The following is a 26,533-nucleotide window of genomic DNA, read 5'->3' as shown; positions in this document are numbered from 1 at the left end:
GTAGTACTGGGGACTGAACCCAAGATCTTCACAGAGAGAGTATGGGTATGTGTGTGTGTGTGTATGTGTGTGTGTGTGTGCTTAAATTTATTTATTTTTCTGGAGCTGGGGATTTAGCTCAGTGGCATAAGCTCCTGCCTCACAAATATGCAGTCATGAGTTCGATCCCTGGTACCGAAAAGAAAAATAATTTTTCCCCCCCATACAGTGTTTCACTAAGTTGCCCAAGCTGTGCTTGAACTTGTAATCCTCCTTCCTCAGGCTCCCAGAGTGCTGGGATTGCTGGTGTGTGCCTCCACACCAGATTTACCCAGCGCTTTAAAATTTTTTATGTGCTGGGATTACTGGTGTGCACCACTGCACCTGGCTTCCCTGCTGCCTTTTAAAAGCCTACTGGAGAGCTCTTTGGAATAACATTTGGTACTTTACATTTATGCTTGCCACTCTGTTCCTAGGAGTTTATTCACCAGTTAGATCTGCACAGTCATATGTACAAAAGTGTGTCTGCAAATGTTTTGTCTATGAAGTGATGAATGAGAGACCCCCTTCCCAGGTCCCATGTCTCTGGGCATAGTAAACAGTGATATTGCTCAGGGAGTGGTGAGGGTTTCCTGTAAAATGAGGCTCACAGCTGGTATGGTAGATACCAACCCTCCTAAGCAGGTGTGGATGTGGTGGTTCACTGTGACCTCCATGGACCATGCTCCACAAGTCCTGCTGTGAAGCCCAGCCCTGAAAGCCCTAGAAGTACCCAACTGCTCATGGCTGACAGCATCCAGCAGGGAGTGCTCTTGTCCCCAGCAAGGTCACTCCTTCCAGTGTTGTGGAGTAGCAGCAGGATACAATCCTTTCTAGAGCGATATTCTTAGAGCAGGGTGGGATTTTTATGTCTGAGCTTGGGATGGCCAGAGTGTTGAGTGCCAGTGTGCCAAGCCGTGTTGTATGAGGCTCCAGCAGCTCTGGGAAGTGAGAACTGGGATCATCTTCTTTTCCTAGAGGAGGGCTTAAGGCATGGTCTGAGTGCCCCGCCTATGGCCTCACTGTGAGGGGTGGAACAAGGACCTTAACATCCTGGTCTGGCCAGGAGTCCATGTCTTTACCACGTCCCACTGTGTGCTAGGCTAGGCCACCTCCCTCAAGAGCTTCCATTTTATGGGGAGATAGATGATAAACAAGGAACAGGAACAAGTAGATCAAATAACTGCTGGCTGTGGTGCTGAGACTCTGATCATGTGGTACTCCAGGCAGAGGGACCCACAAGTGCCAAAGCCTGGAAGTGCAGCACAGTGACAGTGTCCTGGTGGCTCATCCAGGTCCTCTCGAAGCCTGTGCCAAAAGCATGCTCCTCAGAGAGGTTGGACAGGTCCCACAGTTGAATTAGGAAGTCAGAGGTGGGGGAGGGGTGTCCACCATGTCCCAGAAGTTTGGGGGTGACCTCTGGGCCCATTTTCTTAGTGAAAGAAACTGGCATGCTGTTTCTCTGCCCCTCATTCTGTGTGCCTCTTGGTCTTGGCAGGTGATGGTCTGGAAGAGTAATTTTGATGTTGTTGATTATGGAGAAGTAATAAGAATGCCAAAACCCCCAGCTACACTGGGCACCTCTGCAACGGACCTGGTAAGTGACTTGGCAGTTGTGTCCTGAGCCTTGTGACTTAGGGCTGGATTATGGTGCTCAGAAACAATAGGGGATGGAGGCTTAGGTGGATCTTGGGAAAGGGACCTTGTTAAGATCTTGTCCCTTACCAAGTAATACTGTGGCACCTGTGGTGTTAGATTTCAGTCTAGAGTGAACAAATGAGAGGGAAAGGGCTGGGAAACAGCTTCCAAGTGCCTGGCCCCCAGCCTGCTTGCTTGGGGAATGTTTCCATCGTATGTGTCGCTGCTGCATTGAGACCCAGAGAGACAAAGGAGCTGTCCTATGCCAAGCCTTGAGCCACAGGACACAAATGTGGAGTTCCTAGAGAACTCAGGGCCCACAGCCACAGCTGGAGCAAATGGGAAAGGCCCTAGTCTTGTTGTTTTTACTTCCTTTTTTAACCACAGAGAGGAAGTTCCTCACCCATGAACCATTTTTAGTACCTTTGTTGGTAAAAGGGCAGTTCATGTTCCAGAATTAAAACAGCTAATGTTTTTTGACAGATATTGTGGGGGGGGGGGATTGATATACTCTCATTAATTTAGATCTTGTTTATCTTTGGCTGAAATAAATGTTAAATCCAAAGTTGCAGAACCCTGAGGAGTTTAAACTCTTTTGGCTCTCGGATGTTTAAATCTCTTCCCCCCTGGACTTTTGAGGCATCAATGTTCCCCACAGAAGGAAATTGGCTTCAACAGCAGGAAGTGGCTCGCCCAAGCCCTCAGCAAGTCAAGGCTGAGGCCCAGAATAGAGCCAAGAGGCCTCCTGAGTCTACCGTGGGGCTTTCTGTTGCTCCAGATGGATGCCTCCCATCTACACACAAACACACCGTTCTTTGTGCATGCAGTCCTCTAGGAATACATAGGCCAGGTTGGGTTTTGTCATTTTCTTCCAAAGGTTGCCCTCCTGGCTGGCCACTGTGACTGAGAGGTTTGTTCTCCCTCAGTACCATTATGAATGGCCAGCCCTCAGCTTTGGGTTTATTGGGTTGCATGATGGTCTGCTTGCTGCCGGTTCATCCTCCACCTGGAAGGGCATTTCCATCTGCAAGTTTTGAGTTCCCTGCCCTCTCTGTCATGACTCCCTGTCAATTGGGCAGTGAAGCTAAGCCAGGAACAGCCAGGGCCTTTTGCCTATGCTGTGTTGTTCATTCTTTATCTTATCAGAGTGAGTAAAGTTACTCTTTTGTTTGCAGATGTGACACCTTAGGCTAACCAAGCTGAAGCTGCAGGTGGCAGGGATGCCCGGCAGCTCTTCCCTATCTTAGGATGGCACTGCCATTTGCCTTCTGAGGAAGGTTAATATCCACCACCTGGGGAACAATCCCTTGGTCTTTTTCTTACAGTTATTCAGAAAATAACTTGGATGAGCTGCTCCTTGGTCCTTTAGTCTTGCCTCAGAAATGAGGTAGCTTTGCTTCCCAGAACTTCAAGGCCTAAGAATCTGGAACAAAGTCATGTGGGGTGGAGGAGGCCAGCAAGACAGGACAGGGCATGGGGAAGTACAACCAGCTATTTCCAAACTACTTTCCTGCTCATATCTGTAGTAGAGTCACAGCTCTGCCCACTGAGCATTCCTAACTGGGGCCAACTAGGAGATGGAATGTGGGCTCTGGAGTCAGAACTGGATCTGACCCTGCCTGGATGGACCTCATTTCCTCAAAGGGTCCTGCGTGACCCTATGGGCAGGCTCCAAGGACTCCACCTGCTGTGTTGGTAAGCTGCTGCCCCTGAGGTGACTTGCGAATCCTTCAGTCATTTGCTTGTTTGTCATGAGCCCCTGTGAAGCTCTGAGTGGCCACGCTGGCCTCCTCCAGACATGCCCTTGCTCAAGGTGCTCCACAAGAAGCTTCTCCCAAAGGGGAAAGAGAAGACAGCTAGGGTGTTTGCTTTATCTCATTGTGACTATATCCATATACATAATGTAAAATTGACCATTTTAGCCATTGTTAAGTATACAGCTCACCAGCATTTTGAGTGTACACACTGTTGTGCAACCTGCTCCATCCATCTCCAGAACTTTTTCATCCTCCCAAACTGGGAAGAGCTGGTTTTTGTGTTTATTTTTATTTATTTATTTTTTTTTTTTGTCTTTTTCCTTTTTATCGGTACCAGGGATTGAACTCATGACTGCCTGCTTACAAGGCAGGTGCTTATGCCGCTGAGCTAAACCTCTAGCCCCTGAAGAGCTGGTTTTTATAACACTGTTGACTGGTTAGATTTTTTTTTTCCCTGAGATAAGAAACAAAGCTGAGAGTGTTCTCACTTTTTTGCCAAACTTTCCCTGGCACTGAGGTTTCCTGACTGAGCAAGGTGTCTCATCTCCTGAGGCGGAGCCCAGAAGTACTACCATATCCTACAAATTGTGAGTTTGACGAGTCCCTTCCTTCCAACTCTAGCCACATTCTATCCTTCTAGTAGCCCATAGCTACTCAATCTAAGCAGTGTTCTTTTTTTGAACCAGACAATCCTTTGCCGAAAGGATTGTCTGTCCTGTGCATTATAGACGCCTAGTAACCTCCCTGGCTTGTACCCTCTGGATACCAATAGCATCCCACCTCCCATCCCCCAGTAGGGATGACCACAGCTATTTTCAGATACTATGATAGGTCCCCAGCTGAGAATCACTGCAATGCCTCCTGCTTCAGGAGTGAGCTCAGAAAGCCAGGAGTGGTGGCATACCCCTGTAATCCCAGCACTTTTGAGAGGCTGAGAGGCTGAGGCAAGCACAATTGCAAGTTTCAGCCCATCCTGGGCAATTTAAAGACTTAGTGTAACTCAGTGTAAAGACCTTAGGTTCAGGTCCCAGTGTGGCAAAAATAAATAAATAAATAAATAAAAATGAAAAGGAGAAGAAGCTGGGGGGAGGGGAGGAGGGGAGAAGGGAAGGAAGTTGACCTGGCAACAGGAGAATCAAGGAGGTTGAGTTGTCATCACAGTAGAGGAGCACAGGGAGAGGGTGGGAGGGGCAAAGGAAGGAGAGGGGAACACTAGGGAAGTGGGGAAGTGTGGAGGGGAGCTCAGGAGGGCCAGTTCCAGCTGCCCTTTGTGACACCATACTCAGTCAAGACAGATCTGCGTCCCCACTGGTGGCTATAGCCCAGATTTCTCAGCCTGAGGTTCTAACAGGAGCCCATTTTACAGGCATATTGTTTGGCCTGTCAGATTTTAGAATCATCTACAGGTAGTGATATTCTTTTTTTTTTTTTTTTTTGTACCAGGGATCGAACTCACAAACTTGTGCTTACCAGGCCAGTGCTTACAGCACTGAGCTAAATCCCTGGCCCATCTACAGGTAGTGGTAAACAAAAAAAGACAACCCTTTGCCTTGAACGACTTTGTTTTCTTTGCTTAAAATTAGAGAGTGTTCTTGCCATTCCTGCCAAAAGGCCTCTGTGGCTCAGAGATACCAGGTTTGGTGGCTGACCAGGTGCTTGAACCCATGAGCACCATAACCATGTCCTGGGAACTCAGGAATCCGATGCCTATGTACTCCCTCCAGCTGTACTACACTTTGGGCTGAAGGGGCTAAAACAGCGTGAAGTGCTTTTGGGATTAGGGGATTCTGTGAAGTCGGTGGGGTCAGATGTGGGTGTTAAATACTTGACCATTTGCCTGTTCCAGCCTGGGAGTCAAAAGCCAGAAGGGCGAATACTGGCTGGGTCCCTTGCTTTGTACACCCACTGGCAGGCCATGGCAAGGGCAGCCCTGTCATAGTTCCTCCATCCTGGAAAACCCTCTGCCCGTGATCCCTGCTCTGACTGCAGCATTTCAGGTCTTTCAGAGCTCAGATCTTAGAATGAAGGCTGTCCTTGAGCCTCCTCTGAACAGAGCTCCGTTCACAGTAGAGCTATTTTCAACCTCTGGTTGAAACTCAGCTTATTTTTAGGCACATATCATGTTGAAAAGCAAAAGCTATTTCCCAGCCATTCAGAATGAGAATAATGGGTTCCATTTCCCTCTATTCTTGGCTGAACTGTGCATGAGGAGGAGTTCAGGGCTTGTGGCTGGGGAACTTTCTCTGCTTGGAAAGTTGCAGATGAAGGACTCCAGACCATGCTGTAGGCTGAGGGTGGCAGGCAGCTCTGTGCTGTGCCCCGTAATGTGCTGCAGGGCTGGAGGAGGTGTGGAAGGGGCACTCGTGGGTGGATGAGCACCTCCCTGAGGCGCCTGCGTGGGGGGAAGCAGTGGGGACCCAGGGAGCTGTCTGGAGAAGGTGACTTCAGGGGTCTAGTGCTTAGCCCTGCTGCCTGCCCCAGCCCTCCCTTTTTATCCCCTCCGTGCTTGTCCGTCCTCCCTCTCTCTCTCTGCCTTGAGATTTGTCCCTGTTGCAAAAAGACCCCCTATCTTGACTTACTTTGACTTTAGTGTCTGCCCATTCCTCCCTTCCAACTGAGCCATTATAGGACAGATTTCTGCCCCAACCACCGAAGGACTTTTAAACAAGTTATAAAAAGCTAAGATGCATTTATTTGCCTTTACTCTTATTTTTACTCTCCCTCCAGACATGTAAAGCATTATGCAATTGGAAAGGAAGGTTTTACTGGGTGGAGTGGGAGAGGAAGAACACAGAGTTCTAGGTGATTCAATGAAACTAAAAACAAAAACAAAAACAAAACTGCAGTACTTCCTGAGTTCTCAGGGTTGGCTGCTCTACTGCTCAGGCGTTAACCTTAAATTATGGAACTGAGGGCTTCTCTTTGCTCACCTTTCAAGATTTTACTTGAGAAATTTCACCAGTGGTTAAGAGCTTGGGTTCTGGTTTCCGACCAAGCTGTGACTGAATCCTGCCCCTGCCTACCTTGAGCCGTGACCAGGGGCCGGTGACTGGGATGTCTGTGGGGGCCTGGCTTCCTCTTCTGTCAAGTGGCGAGACACCTGGCCCTCGTTCATGAGATTTCATGGGTGGTATGCCAAGCAGCACTTGGCACTGTGCCTGGCACATGGCAAGGGCTCACCAGGCTGTAGCTGTTTAACCACTGTTAAACAGCTTTTTCCTCTTCTCTCCCACTGAGAACCAGTCTAAACCTACTGGAGTAGGCCTCAGTGCTAGAGCTGTTCCCAGGAAGAGCGGCTGGGTCAGCCAAGAATATCTGACTGAACCTGAGGCCTCCTCCTTCCTGAGAACACCCTGTGCTCCGCACCTTCTAAGACGAAAGCTCCAGACACCGCTTGTGCCCACACTTTAGCTCTTTTCTTTCTTTTAGCTCTCGGTTTCTTTTTTGGAGTGCTGCCACAGGAGTGGGCTTGACCGAAGGGTCCTTCCCTGGCCAGTAGATTCTTGGCAGTGGATCTTACCCCATGCTGAGACTCTGGTTTCCTGGATACCTGTAGTGGTTGCTCAAGATGTAGTACTCACTCCAGGCACCTTGTTTGAGGAGTACTAGGCTTGTGAGGTGAGAAAAAAGACCTGCTCCACTTGCTTAATGGATTTTGTCTCGGTCCAATTACCTCATAAATGCTCACTTCTTAGTACCATCACCTTGGGGAATAGGATTTCAACCTAGGAGTCTTGTGGAGGATACAAACCCTTAGACTGCAGCAGACTTGCTTTCTCTGTTGGAAGCATGAAGGATTGGGTCTCTTTCTGAAAACACCAATTTCTGACTTGTTTGCTTTAGTAGTGGGCCAAAGTGTGGATTCAGAAGTGTGCTTAGCGGGAGGGGCATGGTGGCATTTGGAGCAAAAGTGAACTGATGGTTCTCTTAGAGAGGAGTGTCTCCCTTTTCCGTTAGTTCTGGCTTGTATTTTTTGTCAAGACTATTGATGCGAATGCTTGGCGTTCTGCCTGCTGTCAGTGAATGAAAAGATGCCAGGCAGTTACACAGTATGGAAGAGCGTTGGCTTCATCTGCCTGAATCCTCAGCACACTGAGCTGCCCCACTCCCTGGCTCAAGGCATCTTTGGGAGCTGAGAAGCGCCTCTTAAATGTGTTTTGGGTTCTTATGTTACATCCTTTGCCTGAGTAACTAGCCTTGTCCAGAGTATCCCACATCCAGGTGAAGGATAAGAACAGTTGTATGAACAACAGAAATAGGAAAGCAGACCTCCTGAGGCACACTGTTCTGTCCACTTTGGCTGTTGTCAGGCCTTGTGATACCCAGATTTTACGGGCTGACTTGGAATCCTGGGACTTATCGTAGGGCACATCTCTATGTTACTCCTAAGGCAAAATTCATTTCTGTCCCCTGTGCCTCAGAGGAAGAACCTGGGCTCGAAGGCCCCAATCAAGCCTGGGCCATTGGGATTGAAGTGGATCAAAACTAAGAGATCTTTGCCTGAAAAAGAGCTGGAGGGAATCTCCCCATCTCTCAGCAAAAGGAACCCAGCATTCTCTGCTCCTAGGACAAATGCCCGAGCCTTTCTTGGTATATGTGGAATGTGTGTATGTGAGTGTGCCCACTCACATGTAAACCTTTGGCACTGGTCTGTGCCTATCCCTGTTCCTCCTACCTGTTTCCCTGTTCTGCACCTCCAGATTGCATGGGATATCCTAAGGAGGTTGCTATTCAGATATCTTCCTGGGATGAAAATAGGAATTAAAATTAAGATATTAGAAATTTAGGCCTCTGAAATTTACTGTAAGAACTTGAGTGGCATTATGCTGCACTGCTACGTGGGATGCTGTCTCCAGCATGCTGGTCTAAGCTGAGGTTCAGGCTGTCCTGCTGCCTTGCACAGATTGTCTCAATTCTCTGCAGCCTGATTTCCCCCCGCCACACACACACACACACACACACACACACACACACACACACACGGCTGTGTTATATATTCTAGGCCTTTTCCATCTCATGGGTACTGCGCAAAAGACTGTCCTTTGGAGTTGTGGGCTTATGGTCTTCACTTGCTGCATGATGAAGGCCTTTAGGCAAGATGCCTCTTTTTAATACTGCTACCTGAATAGTCATGGAAAGTTCTCTGGCTTTCTTAGTTTCAGTGAAAAGAAAAGATACTAGAAATAAAGACAATCCAGTATTTGTTAACCCAATTCCCATGTTTTAGAAAGGCTCTTGCTTGAAACATCATCCTTGAATATTGCTGATGGGCAACATAATCATAGAAGATCAGGAGCCCCAGAGATATCAGTGCCGCCAGCAGAGGGACCACTTTAGGCGCTGGGCAGGACTTTTCCTCCAAAGTCCACAGCTGACTTTATTGCAAGACACATGTTAAGTAAGTAATTATTTGTTTTCTGTAAGTGAAGGTAGCATTTGATGAGCGTGAGAACCTTTGCAGAAGTCTGTCTGGAGATGTTAGCTGGGCTTACCAGGCATTTCTACCACATTTCTAGGTGATGCTGATCCTGCTGGTCCACGGGTCCCCTTAGAGGATTACTCTTCTTTTGGAACAGTCTAACCAATTGTGACCCTGGCCTCAGGGTGAGAGAGTTAGGGGGGTATAGAAAAGAACATTTTTTTTCCATCTTAAAAGTTTCTATTGCTGGTCATAGTGGTATGCACACCTATAATCCTAGCACTCTGGAGGCTCAGACAGGAGGATTACCACAAGTCTGAGGCCAGCCTGGGTTACATAGTGAGTTCAGAGCCAATCTGAATTACATTAGTGAGATCCTATGTCAAAAAAAATAACAAAGAAGTTTCTAGGACTAGTTGAGGCTATAGCTTGAGAGAGGCAAGTAAAGAATCAGTGTCCATCTCTGCCCAGTAGTGGAAAAGGGATGTTGAGGAAAAGAGTTATGACTTTGGTTTTAATTTTCCTGTTGTTAAAACAAATCCCAGTATTATACCCTGTGAGCCTGTTAAACCCAAAGGGACCTATCAGTCTCCATTTAGAATCCGGCAGGCAGAAGTGTGGCTTGATTAAGAAGGAAGAGGAATTTGCTATAGCTCTCCTGAGGTCCCCCACTGGACCTGTCTTTTCTGTCTCAGCTCCTGATCTACTTTTAGCTATGTTATTATTAATCTAGTCACTTGTTCTTTATTCCAGATTCTCTAGCCACCTGCCTTCTGCATGGCCTTTGGTTTCTTGATGTCCCTGCTTCCCACTTCCCATCTTGTAGATGTAGAGGCCTATATCAGTTCCCCTCCTGTAGGGAGCCTGCTGGCTTTAGGGAACCCCTTGGTAAAGACCAAGCCTTTTAGGGAAGTGTCTCTGTAGTGCAAGAATAGGGAACCAGCCCTGTTAACATCAGTGACAGTAACCGTGGCAAGGATGGGACAGGTGCCAGAATTACCTTCCCCAAGCTGACCTTCTGAAGGGCTCACAGTATTTTCCTGCTCCTGGAAAATTCCTGTCCATTGCGCAAGTAGGTCCCTGTTTAGGGAACTGTGGCATGATGCTGATGAAGGCCTCTGTAATGACTTAAGCAATGAGAAGTCTGTTCTCAGTATCAAGGGCTTGGCATAGTAAGATAATTACAGTGTCCTGAAGATGAGAAATCTGACTCTGGAATCCAGATGAAGCCTGGAGTCCCTTGGGTCCCGCTGTGCAGGTGCCAGAACATCCCTGAACCTGGCCACACATACCCCAGTGAGAGCTCTGTCACCTCTTTCAAGAGTCCCAGAACTGTCTAGGGTTCTATTTTTTTCCCCTGACAGCTAAAGCCAGGATTGAGAGTTAACAATCCACATTTGCCATTGTCTCCTTTCAAAGCACACATGGCCCTGGAGCACCTGCCATTACAGCCACTGAGGCTACTGCTGATGGTGCTGACAAGCCATCTACACCCTTGTCAGACAACACTGACAAGTCACCTCTCTACACGAGAGCCAGCAGAAGCCACAGGCGGAATTTCATGCCAGTTGTGTGGTGCAGAGTAGAGAGGATGGACAAGAACTGAGCCTTTTTGGCATTTCAAGATCTTGTTTTTCTTTTCCTTTTATTTTTGGTTCCATCCATTTTTGAAACTCAGAGATCTGAAAGCGGAAGAAATGAGCCACATGTAGAAATAAACCCAGTTGAATCTGAGGATGCCTGTTTGGGTCACCATCCCCACGCTCAGTGGAGCTGCGCTCATCCATTTAGTGTCTTTCCAGATGGCGGCCTCCCCCATGTAGCCTTTCCCAGGAGCCAGTGAAGTATTCCTGCCCTACCTGTCTGGAGTATCCTCCTTCCTGGAGTCTTCCCTACCCCCATTGTCAGTTATTTGCAGGCTTAACTATTCTTGGGTTTGGGGCCTTACCCTCTCCGTGGTGGCCAGAAGTCAGATAAAAAAACACATGTCTGTAAGCTGTAGGTGGTCTGTGTTGAGGTCACAGGCTAGAGGCAGGCTGCAACTCTCTTTTTGACTTTTTGATGGCCCTAGACACAGTGAAGGAGATACTTTCTGTCTTCACTAGTCAGTTTTGTAGCAGACGATATGAGGTTGAATAGGTGGTGAATGGTCCACAAAGGGTAGTAGAATCTGTATGTCTGGACTAGTTTTAGAACTTCTTTTCATTTTAAGTGGAAAAGAACCTTTTGTGGTTTCTATTTTCCAGATTGGAGAGCAGTGTTACCCATGTGGTATAAGGATGTTGGATAATGCTTGTGTTTATGTTCTTATTGGTTACCATGGAAAAAATCAGAATAGATGGTTTCCATGGAGATTATCTTACAGTTGGTTGCTTTGAAGGTTTGGACACTGCTGGGGTTCACTGAACACTGTTGATGCCATCAGGGGCTCTCTGTGACAATGCCAAAAGCTGGTTGGAACATTCTGTGGACTTAGAAAAAATCATCCGCCTCCCACACTTGTAAATCCCAGGACACTGAGGTAGCAGTAATCCTGGGGCTCATCTTCCTATTGGGGTTCCCTCTCCTGGCCGCAGGTCCACAGGTTTTTCTCATTGCTGGGAAGCAGTCTTTTTATTAAGTATAACAGAACCTTTGGGTTATGGAAAATTTCAAGTTACTGTTGCACAAAAAAATGGAGAGAATGATACAACAGCCTCCCATGTATACCATATCTAGCTTCAACATTTTGCCAGTCTTGTTTGATCTCTCTTTCCCACATCGTTTAGAAGAGATTTAGAGTATTTTTTGTAATCCAAGACACATTTTACCCTAAACAAGAGTTTTTCTTGGTTGCCTAATTGCAATACTCTTAGCCTACCTAACAAAATGAACAGTTTCTTTGCTCAGATACCTAGTACACATTCATTTTTTTCTGCATTGCTTCTGCAACCCATAGTTGCAATGCATGGAGAGGCTGAGTATTGGGTCTGTAACTGTAATCATGCCTTGGGGCAGAAGGAACTTCTGGGCTCACACCATCCTTCCTACCCCAGGGAGAGTTGTCAGGGCAGGTGGGCCAGCTGCTGGCAGCTGTTTTGGAACAGGCATCCACTGGGGGGCACTAGCTCTCTTCAAAGCCTGAGGAAGGGAGGGAGCCAGATGTAACTGGCTCATGACAGCTGTCTGCAACTTCAGTTTCCAGGAAAAAAGCGACTGTGAGACCCTGTGGGACACAGCCACCTCCTTCTACTCCTCCTTGGTTCAAGGCTCTGGGCAGTCTGCAGCCTGCTGCCTTTGTGAGGTGGGCAGCACCAGTCCTCAGTATCTGTCTTGGCAGTCTCACACATGTCCTGTGATACTGCACCAAATGTGAATTACTGAGCTTGGGAGTGATGCTGGGTATGGTCAGTAGCTCTAACACTCTCCATTGAACTAAGTGCAAGGAGAGTTTAAAATAGCCAGCCTTTGTTCTGAGGTTTTAAAAATTCAACTCCAGTAGTTACAATGAGCTGTCTTCAAGTGGATCTATAAATAAACTGCTACTGTTCCTCTTTGTCACCAAGAGCTTCAGCGTCTTCCAGAGATGTCGCTTTGCTGCTCATCTTTATTAGATCCTTTCATCTGTGGGGCAGCTGCAGTCACGGCAAGCTGGGCTGACACAGATTTTGGAAAGACAGCAGTGTGTTCCCTTTCTCACAGTTCTCCCAAATTTAACTACACAGAAAGATAGTGAGTTTGCATTGGAGAAGCTTAGCTGAGAGGTCAGGGACCTCACTGATCAAAGTCAGCACTGGAACAAGCAAGTCCCACTTGCTTATATCCTGTGATACCATGCACATTGCTTTTGTAGTAAGTATAAAATATATAACCTGAATCCAGTCATATAAAACATCAGACAGGCCCAAATTGGGGAACATTTGACTAGAAAACTGATTAATAGTTTCCCAAAGTATCAAAGTCATGAAAGACAGGAGAACTAACCAGCTGATACAGGTTGCAGGAGACTAAATGTGTAATAGAATGCAATATGAAATCCTGGATAGGATTCTAGAATGTCGAGATCCAGAGACATTAGTAGAAAACTAGTGAAGCTCAAACAGGGTCCTTAGTTTGGTTAATTGTATTTCCCATTTCCTGGTCTGATTGTTTTCCTGTGGTTATGTAAGATGTTAACACTGGGGGAGGGATATATGGAAATTCTCTGTACTATTTTTTGTAACTTTTCTCCAAGTCTAAAATTAGTTCAAAGCAGTTTAATTTTAAAAAGAAAAAGAAAAAAACCACAGTCAACGCTCGGGCTCTATTGGAACCCTTGCTCTCAGAAGTTCATGGCGCATGTGTACGTTCAAGGGACGCTCTCAGCTGGGGGCTGCTCAGCGAGGGCCTGAAGGGTGGTGTTGGTAGTTGGCTGTATTCTAGTTTCCAAAGGTGCTTCAGAGCTCCATCTGCTTCAAGAGGCCCAGGGTAGACTGGTCCTACCTCCTGCAAAGGCGTGTGTGGACAAGGCAGGCCCTAGACCTGCTGCCCTGCCTGGCTGCTCCTCTGTGTTCCGGCCCCTTACTTCGCCTTACTGCCACCTTGTGTTTCTGGCTTGACAAGTATGATGACCTGGAAGACTTCAACCCCAAAAAGCTGGGGATTGTTTTCTTAGCTCTCCAGGAAAGGGCCAAGGACCTCTGTGCCCCAGAGTGTGCTAGCTGCGTGGTGAGCTTGGCTGCCTGCTCTCCTAAGGTCTCTGCCAAGATGGAATTGCCCAGGCCTCCTGTCTGTGTTCTACCTTGCACCGTTGTGTGGCTTCCCTCCTCTGTGGGTGTCATTTCTGCAAGACCTCCCCATGGGACATTTGTGGAGGCTGAATAACCTTCGGTTTCCTACATGCTAGGGCATTCCTTTCACCCTTTGGGGGACACTGCCATCAGCATGCAGGGAAGTAGTTGGAAACCAGAGTGAAGCTAGGTATCCCAAAGTTGGCTGGTCTGCACCCAGAAGTGGCCATCCCAGTCCTGGAGTGGGGGTTTGGCTTTGGCATGGGCCTGGGTTTCTTGGTTTGTCTGTTTAGCATTTCCCTCGTGCCTTTAGTCTTGTGATTGACATGGGGAATAAGAACACAGATGTGTGTGTGTGTGTGTGTGTGTGTGTGTGTGTGTGTGTGTGTGTGTATTGCTGCCTTGAAGGGGACTGGGAGATGAAGTGCACCCTGCTATCTCTTGGTCCTGAGACCTGGTGACACTGGTTCAGTGTGTGGCAGGCCTGGAGCGCAAATATTGGGTAGGCATGCTAATCCTCCTCCTCTGTTTAAAGGATATCCTGTTGGTTTCCCTTCTGTGGGGGCCTGGATTCAAAGGCTGTGAGCTGTGATGTGGAAGGAGCATCTGATGAAGTCTGCAGTTTCCCGTGCTGGCCCCAGGCCCTGAATCTCTGTAGGCCTGCGCTTTAACAGATGACCCAGGCCCCTCCTGTCTGTAGATGCTGGCTTGGGGCACTCAGAGGCATATTCTCACCTCTCACTGAAAGCAAGCAGCCAGACCCTGTGCTCATGGTTGGGCTGGCTTGGAAGAACACTGGTGAGACTACCAAACAATTAGATGATTTGAAGACACCAGAATTCCTCTTTGATTGAGGCCTATGTTTAGAACCAGAGTTTCCTCTCTTGTTGGATTCTAGGCAGAAACCCTAAATTACAGGACAAACTAGGCTGTAGTGTATCTAGTCTGCAAATAATTGTGGTGAATACAGTGCCAGGTTTCTTTGAACTTTCATTTGACAAAACAGCCCTGCCTTTTCCTTTTAATCAGGCTAAGAAGCTGAACTCTGTCCTTTTCCTACTTTCTTCCTGAGGACCAGGTTTAGTAAACACATAGGCAGGCAGACATGAACCCTGTTAATTTTTCATGAGGACAAATCATCAGAGCCAGAAGCCTGAGGTCAGGACTAAAGTGTCTGATGCTCCTCATGCTTGCTTAGCAGACCGCAGTGAACAGTACAATAAAGATTAAGCTGAAGAGATTTAAGTGTGCGTGTGTGTGTGTGCATGTGTGTGTGTGAATGTGTGTGTGTGTGAGAGAGAGAATGAGAATCTATCCATTCCATCTGGTCTTGTGCTCAACTGTCCTTTGGAAACAGTGACGTACCCTGATGTTTTTAAGTGGGCAGTGGCTGGAAAAGCTTTCTGCGTGGGCCCGTGTAAGGGTACTAGTGAGAGACCTCAGCTCAGCTCTTGGCCCCAAGTCACCTTCCTCTCCCTTCTGTGGCCCAGACTCAAGTTGTAGATCAAGTTGTAGTTCCTGGACATTTCTGTCCGTTACAGAGTTTCAGTTACAACAGCAGACCCAGCAGAGGACAAGGTCCAGGGCTAAAGATGAAAAGGAGAAGTGTCAACCTTGAGTAAGTGTTAATCATCATGTACTCTGCCTTCCAGAGGTGGGCAGTTGTTCTGTCATGTCGGCTTATAATATCTTTTTTCTTTTTTTTATTGGTACCGGGGATCGAACTCACGACTGCCTGCTTTCAAGGCAGGCGCTTATGCCGCTGAGCTAAATCCTCAGCCCCGGCTTATAATATCTTATGGTCAAGTTTCAGTCACTCCTGGCTACCAGCCAGCCATCCACAGCTCTTGGCCCTGATTATCCGCTCTGTGCAGACCCCTAAGTGGCCGAGGACTAGATGGCTACTGCTTAAGAAACCCCGCCTGGGGATGCCTGCTGCTTTCTCACCTTCCTCCAGGCTCTGGGAAGTGAACTGCATTGAAATGATATTCTCTTGTCTTTGAAACCTGTATAATAATTCCAGACAGATGGCAGACCTCCTGAACCTTACCTGGAGTCTCAGCCTGGAGTATGACACATTGGTAGTACCCTGTGAAGATGTAGTGATTTTCACCTTTAGTGCAGAGGAGCATATCACATGTCAAAAATGTTGTATGATGGGGAAGAGGGCTTTAAAGGGCATTGTTAGTGTAACTGCCTCTTTTACATTTGTGGTTCTTTGTGTTTTGTAAAACTTTATAAATAGTTACTCACCATTGAAAATGTGAACAAATCAATATGAGTTGTTTTTTGTTTTGTTTTTTTTTTTTTTTTTTTGAGATTTGAAGAGATATCATGGGTCTTTTTTTTTTGTTTGTTTTTTGTTTTTTGTTTTTTGTTTTTTATTTAAGAGGAAAAAGAGAAAAACACAAAACAAACCAAAGCGGCGTAAGGGTACACGCAATACAGAACTACAAAACAAAACAAAACAAAAAAACATAACAGTAAGAAATTACCTGCTAGTAGATTACACACTATCTTCTTGAAAATAGTTCCTCAAATCACAGTATCAAAGAACACAAGGTGGACATTCAAACAGGGAGACTGATCAATATGAGTTTTGACATCAGGGTCATATAACCACAACCAAGATACAAAATGTTGCCAGGTATAGGTGGCACACTCCTATAATCCCAGCACTTGGGATTATAGGAGTGAGACAGGAGGATTCCCATAAGTTTAAAGCCAGCCTAGGCTACACAGCTTGAACAACCTGTCTCAAAAAAAAAAAAAAGAAAGAAAGAAAAAGAAAATTCTGTCATCCCAAAGTTTCCTTATTCCTCTTTGTATACAATCCACTCTCAGACAATGACTGATTTTCTTTCAGTCACTGTAGCTTGTACTTTTTAGAATTTAATATAAATGGAATTATAGTTTTGGTGTGATTTCTTTCAGCCTATTTTGAAATGTACCTATGTTGTTACATATATCGATGATTCATTCCTTTTTGATTACTGAGTATTGCATTGAATGAATGGATAGACAACAGTATATCTACTTGTTGGTAAACATTGCATTATTTTTGGTTTGGGGCTATTAAAATAGATTGCTATGAACTTGCATATATATATATATATATATATATATATATATATATATATGCTTTTTTTTTTTTTTTTACTGGTACCAGGGATCAAACTCATGACCACACACTTGTAAGGCAGGCGCTTATGCTGCTGAGCTAAATCCTCAGCCCCTTGAATATATATTTTTTCCTATGGACATATGCTTCTGTTTTTCTTGGGGAAACCCTGTTTATGGAATGACTGAACATATAATAGGTATATGTCTCACCTGTTACTTCACAGATGTCAAGCTGTCTTTCCAAGTGGTCATACCGTCATACATGCATTCATACCAGCAATGTATGGGAGTTGTGGTTTATCCATCTTTGTCCAACACTTGTTGTGGTCAGTTCTTTTAACTTTAGACCATTCTAGTAGTCTTACTGTGGTATTTCACCATGATTCTAATATGCTTTTCACTAATGTAAATGATGTAGAGCATCTTTTCATGTGTTGATGCCATCTTTCTATTTTGTTGCAGGGAAGTATTTGTTCAAATCATCTAGCTAGTTTTTCAAAATTTGGGGGATTGTTTTTTCTCATTGACTTTTGAAAGTTTTTTATATATCCTGCAGATGTTTGATTTGCAGAATCAGGTATGTGTATTCCCTGCACCACCACCACCCCATATATTCACACCTATGCCTGTGATCTTACTGGGAAAGTAATCTTTGCAGATTTAAGATGTAATTAAGATTCTCAGAATGAAATATCATAGTTTATTGGGTTGGTCCCAAATGACAAGTGTGTTTATTAAAGACACAAGGAAGAGGGACTTAAGAGGTCAGATGAAGTTGGTCAGAGACTGGAAATAGCCGTCAGTCAAGGAATCCTAGAGCCACCAAAAGGTGAAAAGTATGGAATGTTTCTCCCTTGGTGCCTGCAGAGGAGAAGGTACTGCTGAGCTGCAATTTCAGACTTGGGCTTCTAGAACTGAAATGTATGTGTTTAACAGTGTTTTTGTGCCATTGAGAAAATAATGGCCACACATTTTTAAAAAAATGAAAGGCATCCAACCATAGATCAGGAATCTCAGAGAAACAACAAACTAGAAAAAACAAAACCAAACCTTAGATTAATTGTATTCAAAATTTAAAATTAACTATTAGGAGAAACTTTGGAAGGGAAACAAAGGAAAAAGACAAATTACACATGATGGATCAAAAGTAAGAATTATGAAGAATTCTCACATGAAACTACAAACCATCTTTAAAGTATTGAAAGAAACCAACCCAAAATTCTATGCAATGAAGTTTTTATTCTAAAGACTTTTGCAAATAAAAATTGAAAGAGTTCATTCTAGCAAATGTTTCCTTAAAAAAGATCTTTTTTTTTTTTTTTTGTCTTTTCTCCTTCTAATTCCCAGTTTTACATTCATTAGACAATTTGATATTGTCGCTTAGCTTATAGATGCTCTGGTCTGGTTTTGTTGTTTGTTTTCTGGCTTTCTGTGCTTCAGTTTGAGGAATTGATTATTAAGATAATTGATTCTGGGGTTAAAAGAGTAATAAACTCCTTCAGTCCCAGCTACTCAGAAAGCTCAGGCAAGACAATAAAGTTTGAGGCCAGCTTAGACAATTAGGCAAGATCCTGCCTCAGAAATAAAAATTAAAAATAAAGGACTGGTAAGGTGCTTACCTAGTGTGTGGGCTCTGGGCTCAATCCCCAGTAAGACCAAAAAAAAAAAAACCACACACACATTGATTTGTTTTCCTCAACTGGATAGGACTTACTGATAGCCCATCAAAACCTTTCTTGGTCTGAACCACTAGGTTTCTTACTGAATTTGTTTGACTCTTTAACAGTTTCTGTCATCCTGCTGAAATTTTTTGTGTGTTCATGTGTATTTTCAATAGAATCTTAATTTTTTTCTTTCATTTTTCCCCCAGTCATGGGTACTGAACCCAGGAGCTTTCACAACAGGCTGTATCTGTAGGTCCTTTTTTTTTTTTTTTAATTTTGAAACAGGGTCTCACAAAGTTGACCAGCCTGGGCTGGAACTTTGCAATCCTCCTGTCTTAGCCTCCCCAGAGTGCTAGGATTAGAAGTATGTACCCAGGTAACCTTTAACATAGTAATCACAGTTATTGGGCTGGGAATGTAGCTCAGTGGTAGAGTGCATACCTTCCATGTGAACAACCAAGGGTTCAATTCCCAGCACCAAAACTTATACACACATACACACACACACACACACCATCATAGTTATTATAAATTCTGCCCGTTAGTGCCAGCATCTGAGTCATCTTCTGTTGATTGCTCTGCCTTACTGCGGTGGCACTTTTGCCTTTTGTATCTGACATTGTGTCTAGGAGAGTGGAGGCTAAGGTAAGTATCTTTTCAGGGCACGAGCTTAGTTTCTTGTTACCTCGCTCTGTACTTAGGGTGAGGCCTGAGGCCTGAGTGTTCCTGCTGCACCTCAGCTTTCACTTTCCCTGTGAACTTACCCCTGGGAAGGCATGCTCTTTGTCATGCTTTGCTTCTCTCCATAGTAGGCTACTGTTACTTCATACTTAGGTCTGCTAGCTTCCCCAGGAATTCTCTATTGTCCTGACCCAACTTTGGTCTCAGTCACGACTTGTGTCCCTGGATCCCAGAAGTGAGTCCTGTTCAGTAGTCCTGCCCCGCTCAGCCTCAGGCCACCTCAAGGATAATGGGTCAGGATGGGTTACTCCCCCTCCCCAGGACCACAGGGTTTTTACTTGTTAACTTGTCCTTCCCCTTTTAGCATTGTTCTGGAGGGCAGAAAGACCCCAGCCAGACTTCATGGCTTTTCTGTGCCCACACCCCTCTTCTAGGCCTGCACCCTGAGCCTGATTTTCTCCCAATAATATTCCTACCCTCTTTCCTCACCAGTCTTTCGGGTGATGCACAGTGTAGTGTAGGTCTGTAGAGAAGAACTTGTCTGTGGCTCCCAGGAGTTCTCGCTCTTACCTCATCCACATTTGGCCTCTAGCAATTTGCTAGAACCTGTGTCTCATTTGCTGCCCATTTGTATGGCACTCGTGTCTCATGTTACTTTGCTTTGCCACAGGTGAGCTGCCAGTGGTGTTCGCTCCTTACTGGTTCTTGGCAATGTCTGTCTTTTCCTTAGCATCAGGCTAGTGGGTTGTTCCCTAACTGAAGAAAAGATTGTGATTTTTGTGGTGTTGTTTAAGTTGAGTTTAACACCTCCTCAACACCCAATATCTTGCACAGATGATATGAAAAAGTGAGACCATAGTCAATCCAAAGACCAGGCATAAAGATGGCCCCAGACAGGTCGATTTCTTGTCATCAGGAAGACCCACAAGCCCTCTGGTTTGTTTTTAATGAAGTTTACAGGCTGATTTCCCATGTGTTTGAGTGACAGCCTCAGCCACAGATCCGAATGCAAGTGCTGGCTCCTCATGGTATATGACAGGAAGGTGAGAAAGTAGGAATCCAGGAAGACAGTCTTTTCCCACACCAGGCTAGGGGGAAAAGGGACACCTGCAGATCCTAAGTAAAATTTCCACAAAGTCCAATTGATCCATCTTTTGAGATTTGTTTCTTTTGATACTAAGGTGTTTATATCAGATGAAAGTAAAAGTTGTTGACTTACCATAGATTTGTGTGTGGGGTTAATCCTTGTTACAGTTTTACTTATGATACACCTGACCAAGAACCACTAGATGAAATCCCGTGAGGACCCTTTGATGCTGAACAAACAAAATGCCAGTACGATTTCCCCTGTGCATGGTGCTATGGTTATTCTGTCCAAGTTGTTACTCACGCTCCTGCTTTCTCACTTATTGTTGCGCTCTGCTGGAAGTGTACCAGCTCCAGAATGCAGGAGTATAGGTAGTGTGAGCAACTGGAGTGCTTAGGAACTGAGAATACTGGGAGGTTTCCTGAGAGCTAGTGTTGTCTGCCAAAAGCTGTCTGAAGAGTCTGCACTTGGGTTCAGATCCTAGCTCTCATTTGCTAGGTGACTTAGAGCAGGTTACTTAACTTCTCAACCTGGTTTTTATGTCTGAAAGGTAAAGTTCGTGGTCCTTGTATCAAAGGGCCATCAGAAGGATTTCATGAGGTGGTGTGTATTAAGCCAGGTGACACCAAGAGAGGGCACATAGTAGGTGACAAGTAAACCACAGGTGTCACCAGACTGGTAAAACGTTCAGTATTGCTATGCCTTCTCTAAAGGTAGAAGAGTGGCTCCAGGTAGTCCTGGGGGTTGAGCCAAGGGACTTTCAAAGTCATTCCTGTCTTAGCAGTGTGGCGCCAGCCTGTAAGAGCATGATATACAAGGGCCTCTCAAAACAGTTACTGTTTAAATACAAAAATTCTGCTATAAGATATGTTGCCGTTAGTCCTCCTCAAAATACTTGTTTCAAACACACAGTGTTCTGGCCATTTTTCTTTTTTTTTTTTTTAATCTTTTTCTGAGATAGGATCTTGCTGTGTGTATAGTTCAGGCTGACTTTGAACTCACTATATGCTGAGGCTGACCTTAAACTCTTGGCAGTCCTCCTGCCTCAGCCTCCTGAGTGCTGGGATTACAGGCTTACTTGACTACACCTGGCTTGTTCTTGCCACTTTTTGAAGCAGTACCAGAGTCCTCTTTCCTGTGTGCCTTTACAAGATAAAAAATACAATGAATGCTGCTGCTAAGTGCCATCTGATAGAAAGCAAGCTTGTAAAATATCTGTGTCCTTATCTACCTTATCACCAGTTCTGCCACCATGCAGCTTTTGACTTTTTCCCAAAGTGAAAATGACCATGAAAGGCAAACATTTTGAATTGATTCAGGACATTGAGATAGCCACAGTAATGCAAGTAAAGACATTCAGGAAAAATGATTTCCAGAACTGTTTCCAAAAGTAGCAATAACAATGGAATAAATGTGTTTGAAGTGAGGGGGAACACTTCGATGGGATCAATGGCAGTATGTCTTTTACTGCAGTAAATTTTTTTAATACCAGGAATCAAACTCAGGACTTTGCACTTGCCAGGCAGGCACTGATGCCTCTGAGCTATGTCCCTGGCTCCTGTAATACATTTTTAAAATAAATAAAAAATTGTAAATTTAGAAAAAGAAAAAAGTTCACTGTATTTTTCAGTTCCCCTTCATAGGTATTCCTGTTCCACTGGCTCTGTGTCTATGGTGCCCCTTTGGGCCTACTGGGCTCTGACTCAGAAGGAGCACTGGTGGTGCTCTGTCTGCACCTGCAGTTTCTGAGCGGTTCTGCAGAAACACTCAGAATTTCCATTCCCTCTTCCCAGGCAGCAGGCAGTACCCATTTGGACCACCTCATAAAGATGCCTGCTACCGGGACAGAAGAGCCACACCCTTCCTCCAGTGGCCTTCCCTGGAAGAGCTGTACAGACTGAGTGTCTAGGGGAAGGGTGTTTCTGTGCAGGAGGAGTAGCCACAGGACTGTGAACATTTCCGAGGGCCTGCTGGTGACTTCAGATGAGCACTCTTGTAGCCTACCCCCTTGTAGGCTGCTTAGTCATTGCCTGCCCCAGTTTTATAGATGAGGAAGCAGAGGCCCAAGAAAGTCCACTTCTTACCCACAACTCCCTTGCTTGTCAGTACCGGAGACTGGATTTCAGCCAAGGCCTGAGTCACTATTCTTCTCCACTGTACTCTGCTGTCTTGCCCAGTGGAACTGCTTGAGCCCCGGGGCACTGTGTTGGGCTAAAGACTGTCATGGCAAGGCTGACAACTTCCTGAAATGTTTCCTTTTGGAGCAAGTTTCATGTTGAGACCCAAAGTGCATTGACTCCTGGAAGACAGGAAGGGCCCAGCCTTGGTGGCTAAGGCCTTAGTGAGGGGTCATAGAATGTAGCAGACATGCTGATGAGGTCACGTGATCATGCTGCTTCTATCCTCAGGAACATCATCCCGCTGGCTGTCTCTCACATTCAGCTTCTCCTTTACCTATGAGGGCCTAGACTTTTCCAAGTTCCTATTACTCTGTCCTTGAGAGTTTGTGACTTATGAAACTAGAACTCTTTACTAACTAAAAAGAATAGGCAGTGTGATCAAAATATACAGTGAATGTTTAAAGTTTTAGAAATTCATTACAGTAAAATGCCTTGAACCCCCTCTTCAAACACTTACCCCGTCTTTCTTGCCACTTTCTGAAGCAGTTCTGGAAATCTTTCCTGAGTGTTTTTACAAATTGTGATATTGGTGAATGCCGCTGTCAGCAGCTGTTCAGCTGGAAGGCAGGCTCATTTAAACACGAAGGATGTACCCACCACTTGCTCACCAGATCTGGCGCCACACGAATCCTGTCTCTTCCCAAAGTCAGACCGACCACAAAAGGTAAACATTTGGAATAGATGCAAGCTATTGAGGCAGCCACGGCAGCATAAGTAAAACTGCTTCCAGAGGTGGCAAGAACAGTGGAATAAGTGTGTTTGAAGCAAGGAGGAACTTTTTGAAGGGGATTTATGGCAATGTGTCTTTTACTGTTACAAATTTTTTTTTAAAAAACTGCATTTTTTGGTCACATCTCCTAGGCCAGTGGGTCTACATGCTAAACTGCCCTTTTGGTATTCTTCCATCAGTTCGGTTGATCCTTTTCCTGAGCCAGTTTCTTTCAAGCACTCTGATGTCTGCCCAGGTGAGTGTGTCCAATGCAAGAGGATCTTCCTAGGGCTAGGCTGCCACTGGTTAGTTTAAGAGATAAGAGACTCAAAGGAGAAGCAAGCTGGCTGCTGATCGTGGGTCTGCAGGCATCCTGGGTGAGCCCTGGTCATAGCGTGTGTCCTTAAATGGCAGTGGTGGTGGGGACTTGGGTAAGCTGGGCTACGGGTAAAATAGCTTTGGCTCTGTGGTACATAGGTATTTGTAGGCTTTTAATCCCGTGGTGAGAGGAAGAATGATGTGTGCAAGCAGGAGGTCAAAGAGGTACAGGTTGCTGTGCAGGTGGTGGCCCCTGCAGGCAGGCAGCACTAATTCATCCACTCATGTGTTCTGCCTCTGGTGCAGGAGATGCAGTGGCTGGAGGGACAGGGCAGACCCAAGGAAGGGCTTCTGATTATTAGTGGAAAGTAGAGAGGCACAGGGTGAATGGGATGCTGGGGACAGAGAGAGAGAGGGCATGAATTGGGTGCAGAGATGCAGAGGCAGGAGGGGAGCTGTGAAAGGAGGCGGGCTGGATTGGAGTGCCTTGCTAAGGGACTTGGAATTGCTCCCACAGGCGGCAGGGAGCCCTAGAGGCACTGGCAGAGCTGAGGGATGATATGCTAACATTTGGAATGTCCATTAGTAAAATAGTGGTTTAAAGTCCAGCCCCAAATGCGGCAGTATTTATGGGTCACTGAGGCTTTGCAGCTGGCCAAGAGTGAGCAGGGCAATTCCCCAGGGAACAATTCCACAGAGGAATTTCAGGCTTTAAAACCAGAACTGGTCATCCGCCGGCCTGCCCTCCGGCACCCATGGCTGGGGCATCGTGCCAGCTGAACACGTGCACAGTACTTCCTGGGTCAGGAGACATCTATGTATAGAACAGGATCCAGCTTTGCTGATTTTGCGGGGGTGAAAGCCTTAGGCAGAAGCATTAAGTGTTTCATGTTCCTGGAGTCCTGTTGGAAATAGCCCAGTGTTGTCTGTCTGGATTCTCAGTTGCAACATTTGACATCCACCTGGCTAGGAGAGTCACACAGAAACCTTTGTTTTCATGGGATCTGGGTTAGGATGGGGCTTGAACAGCCCCTTACCCTTAATTCTGGTGAATAGTTGCTAAGCCCCTGGGACACCTGTGGTAGCACTGGAGCTATCCTGTGTTGGGGGAATTGGTGTTGGCTTGCTGTGAGGAGAGATGACTCCAGGGCCTGGAGACTTTAGTGCCTTATCAGGCTGCCTGCTGGAGGGTGCACCCTGTGTAGAAAACTGGGAGATGAGCCAGCCTTCTTGTATGCCTTTGAGAGCAGGCCATGCTTATCCTGGCCCACCTGTTCATTTGTCCAGCAGGCTAGATGGTAGGGTGCTGCTGCTCTCTACTCGTGGCTTCCTCTGGGAAAGGTGGTTGTGTGGACCTGGATGTGGAAACCCTGCCACATTACTGTTTCTTAATAACAATTGGAAGTTTTGTTTTGTTTTGTTTAGCTTGTGGTTTTGCATGTAATCCATTAGAAGAGCTATTCCTCCCTCCATGTTTCTTCAAGTGCTGAATAGACTGAGGGACCTTTTCTTTTTGCCTCTAGCCAGAAGTGGACCTTCCCATTCCCACAGGCAGAGGCAGGAGTCCGGAGTCCGTGCCAACCCAGCCCCAGGAACCCATCAGCATGCCCCAGACGCTGACCAGCACGCTGGAGCACATCGTGGGCCAGCTGGACGTTCTCACCCAGGTAGGCCATGATGGGAGTTCACCCATTCCACATTTGGTCTTGCTTTTGGATCATCTGACATTGGCCAGTAGATGTTGGACTTTTAAAAAATATAATGGATCTATTTTCCAGTCCAAATTAATGAAATAGCAATACCTGCTCTGGGATTCTGGCTCTTGAAGTCATCCAAGCCCTGCCTAGGCCACTAGATTCCAAAATTATCAGCACATAGTCCCGCCAGAGTGTGCCCTCCCAGATATCGCCTGGAGCAACACAGAGCTTTGAAAGAAACACTGCTTGTGTCACCGCTTGCTGGGTGGGCACCCTAGGGACTCACTGTAGGCAGTGAGTTGAGACTTCCCAAGAGCCTGGCTTTGAGTCTAGCACTATTCCTTACCCTTCAAGCATCCTTAGGAAATCCCTTCAGTTTTGTAAACCTTGGTGCATGATGTATCTAATATGCAAGTGATTGTGGGCCTTGCCTTTCTTGTTTGTGGTGAAGATTAAGGGAGATGAATTTCTGTGAATTGTTCATACCGAGCCAAGCTAAGAAGTGGCCTGGTCAACGAATGTTCGCTGTGGCCCTGACTGTGACCCTCACCAGCAAGGCAGCTGCAAGCTGCACTCTGGGACTTACATTAGCAGCTCATAACACACCTGCATCAACCTCAGGAGCAAAATGCCTGCACAAGAGGTGATAGCCAGTGCTGGGAGAATGGTCAGTGGGGCATCTCACCTGAGAGAGGGAGAGTGCCCTGGAGAGGAAGCAGTGGCCTGCAGAACTCAGGGAAGCAGGGGCCATGTCTGGGGACTGAGGAAGGACCAGAGTGACTGGCATGTAGCATTCAGTGGTCCAGGGCAGGGCAGGTCTGACAACTCCTTGGTTTCTTGGCTCTTGGTGCCAGATAGGGACTCTGCAAATCCCTATCTCCCTTGGTGTAAATGCTGGGGAATTTGAGATGAACTATCCCTAGACCGCAGCAGGGGTGCAGAGGATCCTGCATGTCTCTAAACAAAGTGGAGCCGACATGGCATAGCATCCTCTCTTTGCCTCAATATCTAAGTGGGAAAAGTACCACATCGTGTCACATCCCATGTGGTGTGTCCCATATCCCAACGAGAACTGCACATCTTAGGCACACTAGTGGAAGCAGATAAAGGAGAGGCCATATGTCAGTGTGTGGAGGGTGCAGGATGCCCAGGCAGAGCACACAGGCATTTTGGAGTCTTTAGATGTGAGCCATGAGCAAAGATTTAAAATCCCACTTCAGACCCATCAGAAGCTGCCTGATGTTCTTCACAGCCTCATCAAGTGAGAGATCAAGGGAGGTGAAATCAATTAAAACTTATAGGATAAAACTGGAAATTAAGTCTGAGAAGATGGTTAAAAATAGCTTCATCGGATCTAGAGGAGTGTAGCACTAAAAACATTTCCTGTCATTGTTTTGAGGGTGCACCTGGGAAGCTTTGTTGTGTGTTAGCAGGTAGGAGCATGATCAGAAGTTTGCAAGGAGCTTGCGTTGCAAAGCAGAAGTAAGGTTTTAT

The 26,533-nt window shown here is 46.0% G+C and overlaps 1 protein-coding gene across 10 annotated transcripts in view; it reads left to right on the top strand.

The window, feature by feature from the left end:
* Poc1a (POC1 centriolar protein A) overlaps positions 1–26,533 on the top strand; it is a 90,713-nt gene that overhangs the window by 46,551 nt on the left and 17,629 nt on the right. For 6 of the 10 annotated variants that reach the window (XM_063248964.1, XM_063248968.1, XM_063248963.1 and 3 more), the window contains 3 exons: positions 1,517–1,615; positions 22,799–22,979; positions 24,866–25,009. In XM_063248964.1, the coding sequence (XP_063105034.1) occupies positions 1,517–1,615; positions 22,799–22,979; positions 24,866–25,009 (424 nt within the window). Of the gene's footprint in view, positions 1–1,516; positions 1,616–22,798; positions 22,980–23,176; positions 23,281–24,865; positions 25,010–26,533 lie in introns of all 10 variants that reach the window. The other 4 variants (XM_063248969.1, XM_063248970.1, XM_063248962.1 and 1 more) reach the window with 4 other exon arrangements.

This window comes from Cavia porcellus, unplaced genomic scaffold (assembly GCF_034190915.1).
Source record: "Cavia porcellus strain 051 isolate PalLab524CR breed Dunkin Hartley unplaced genomic scaffold, mCavPor4.1 scaffold_5, whole genome shotgun sequence".
Taxonomy (NCBI): Eukaryota; Metazoa; Chordata; class Mammalia; order Rodentia; family Caviidae; genus Cavia; species Cavia porcellus.
The sequence above is the reverse complement of the archived record's forward strand: the minus strand, read 5'-3'. Positions and strand labels throughout refer to the sequence as shown.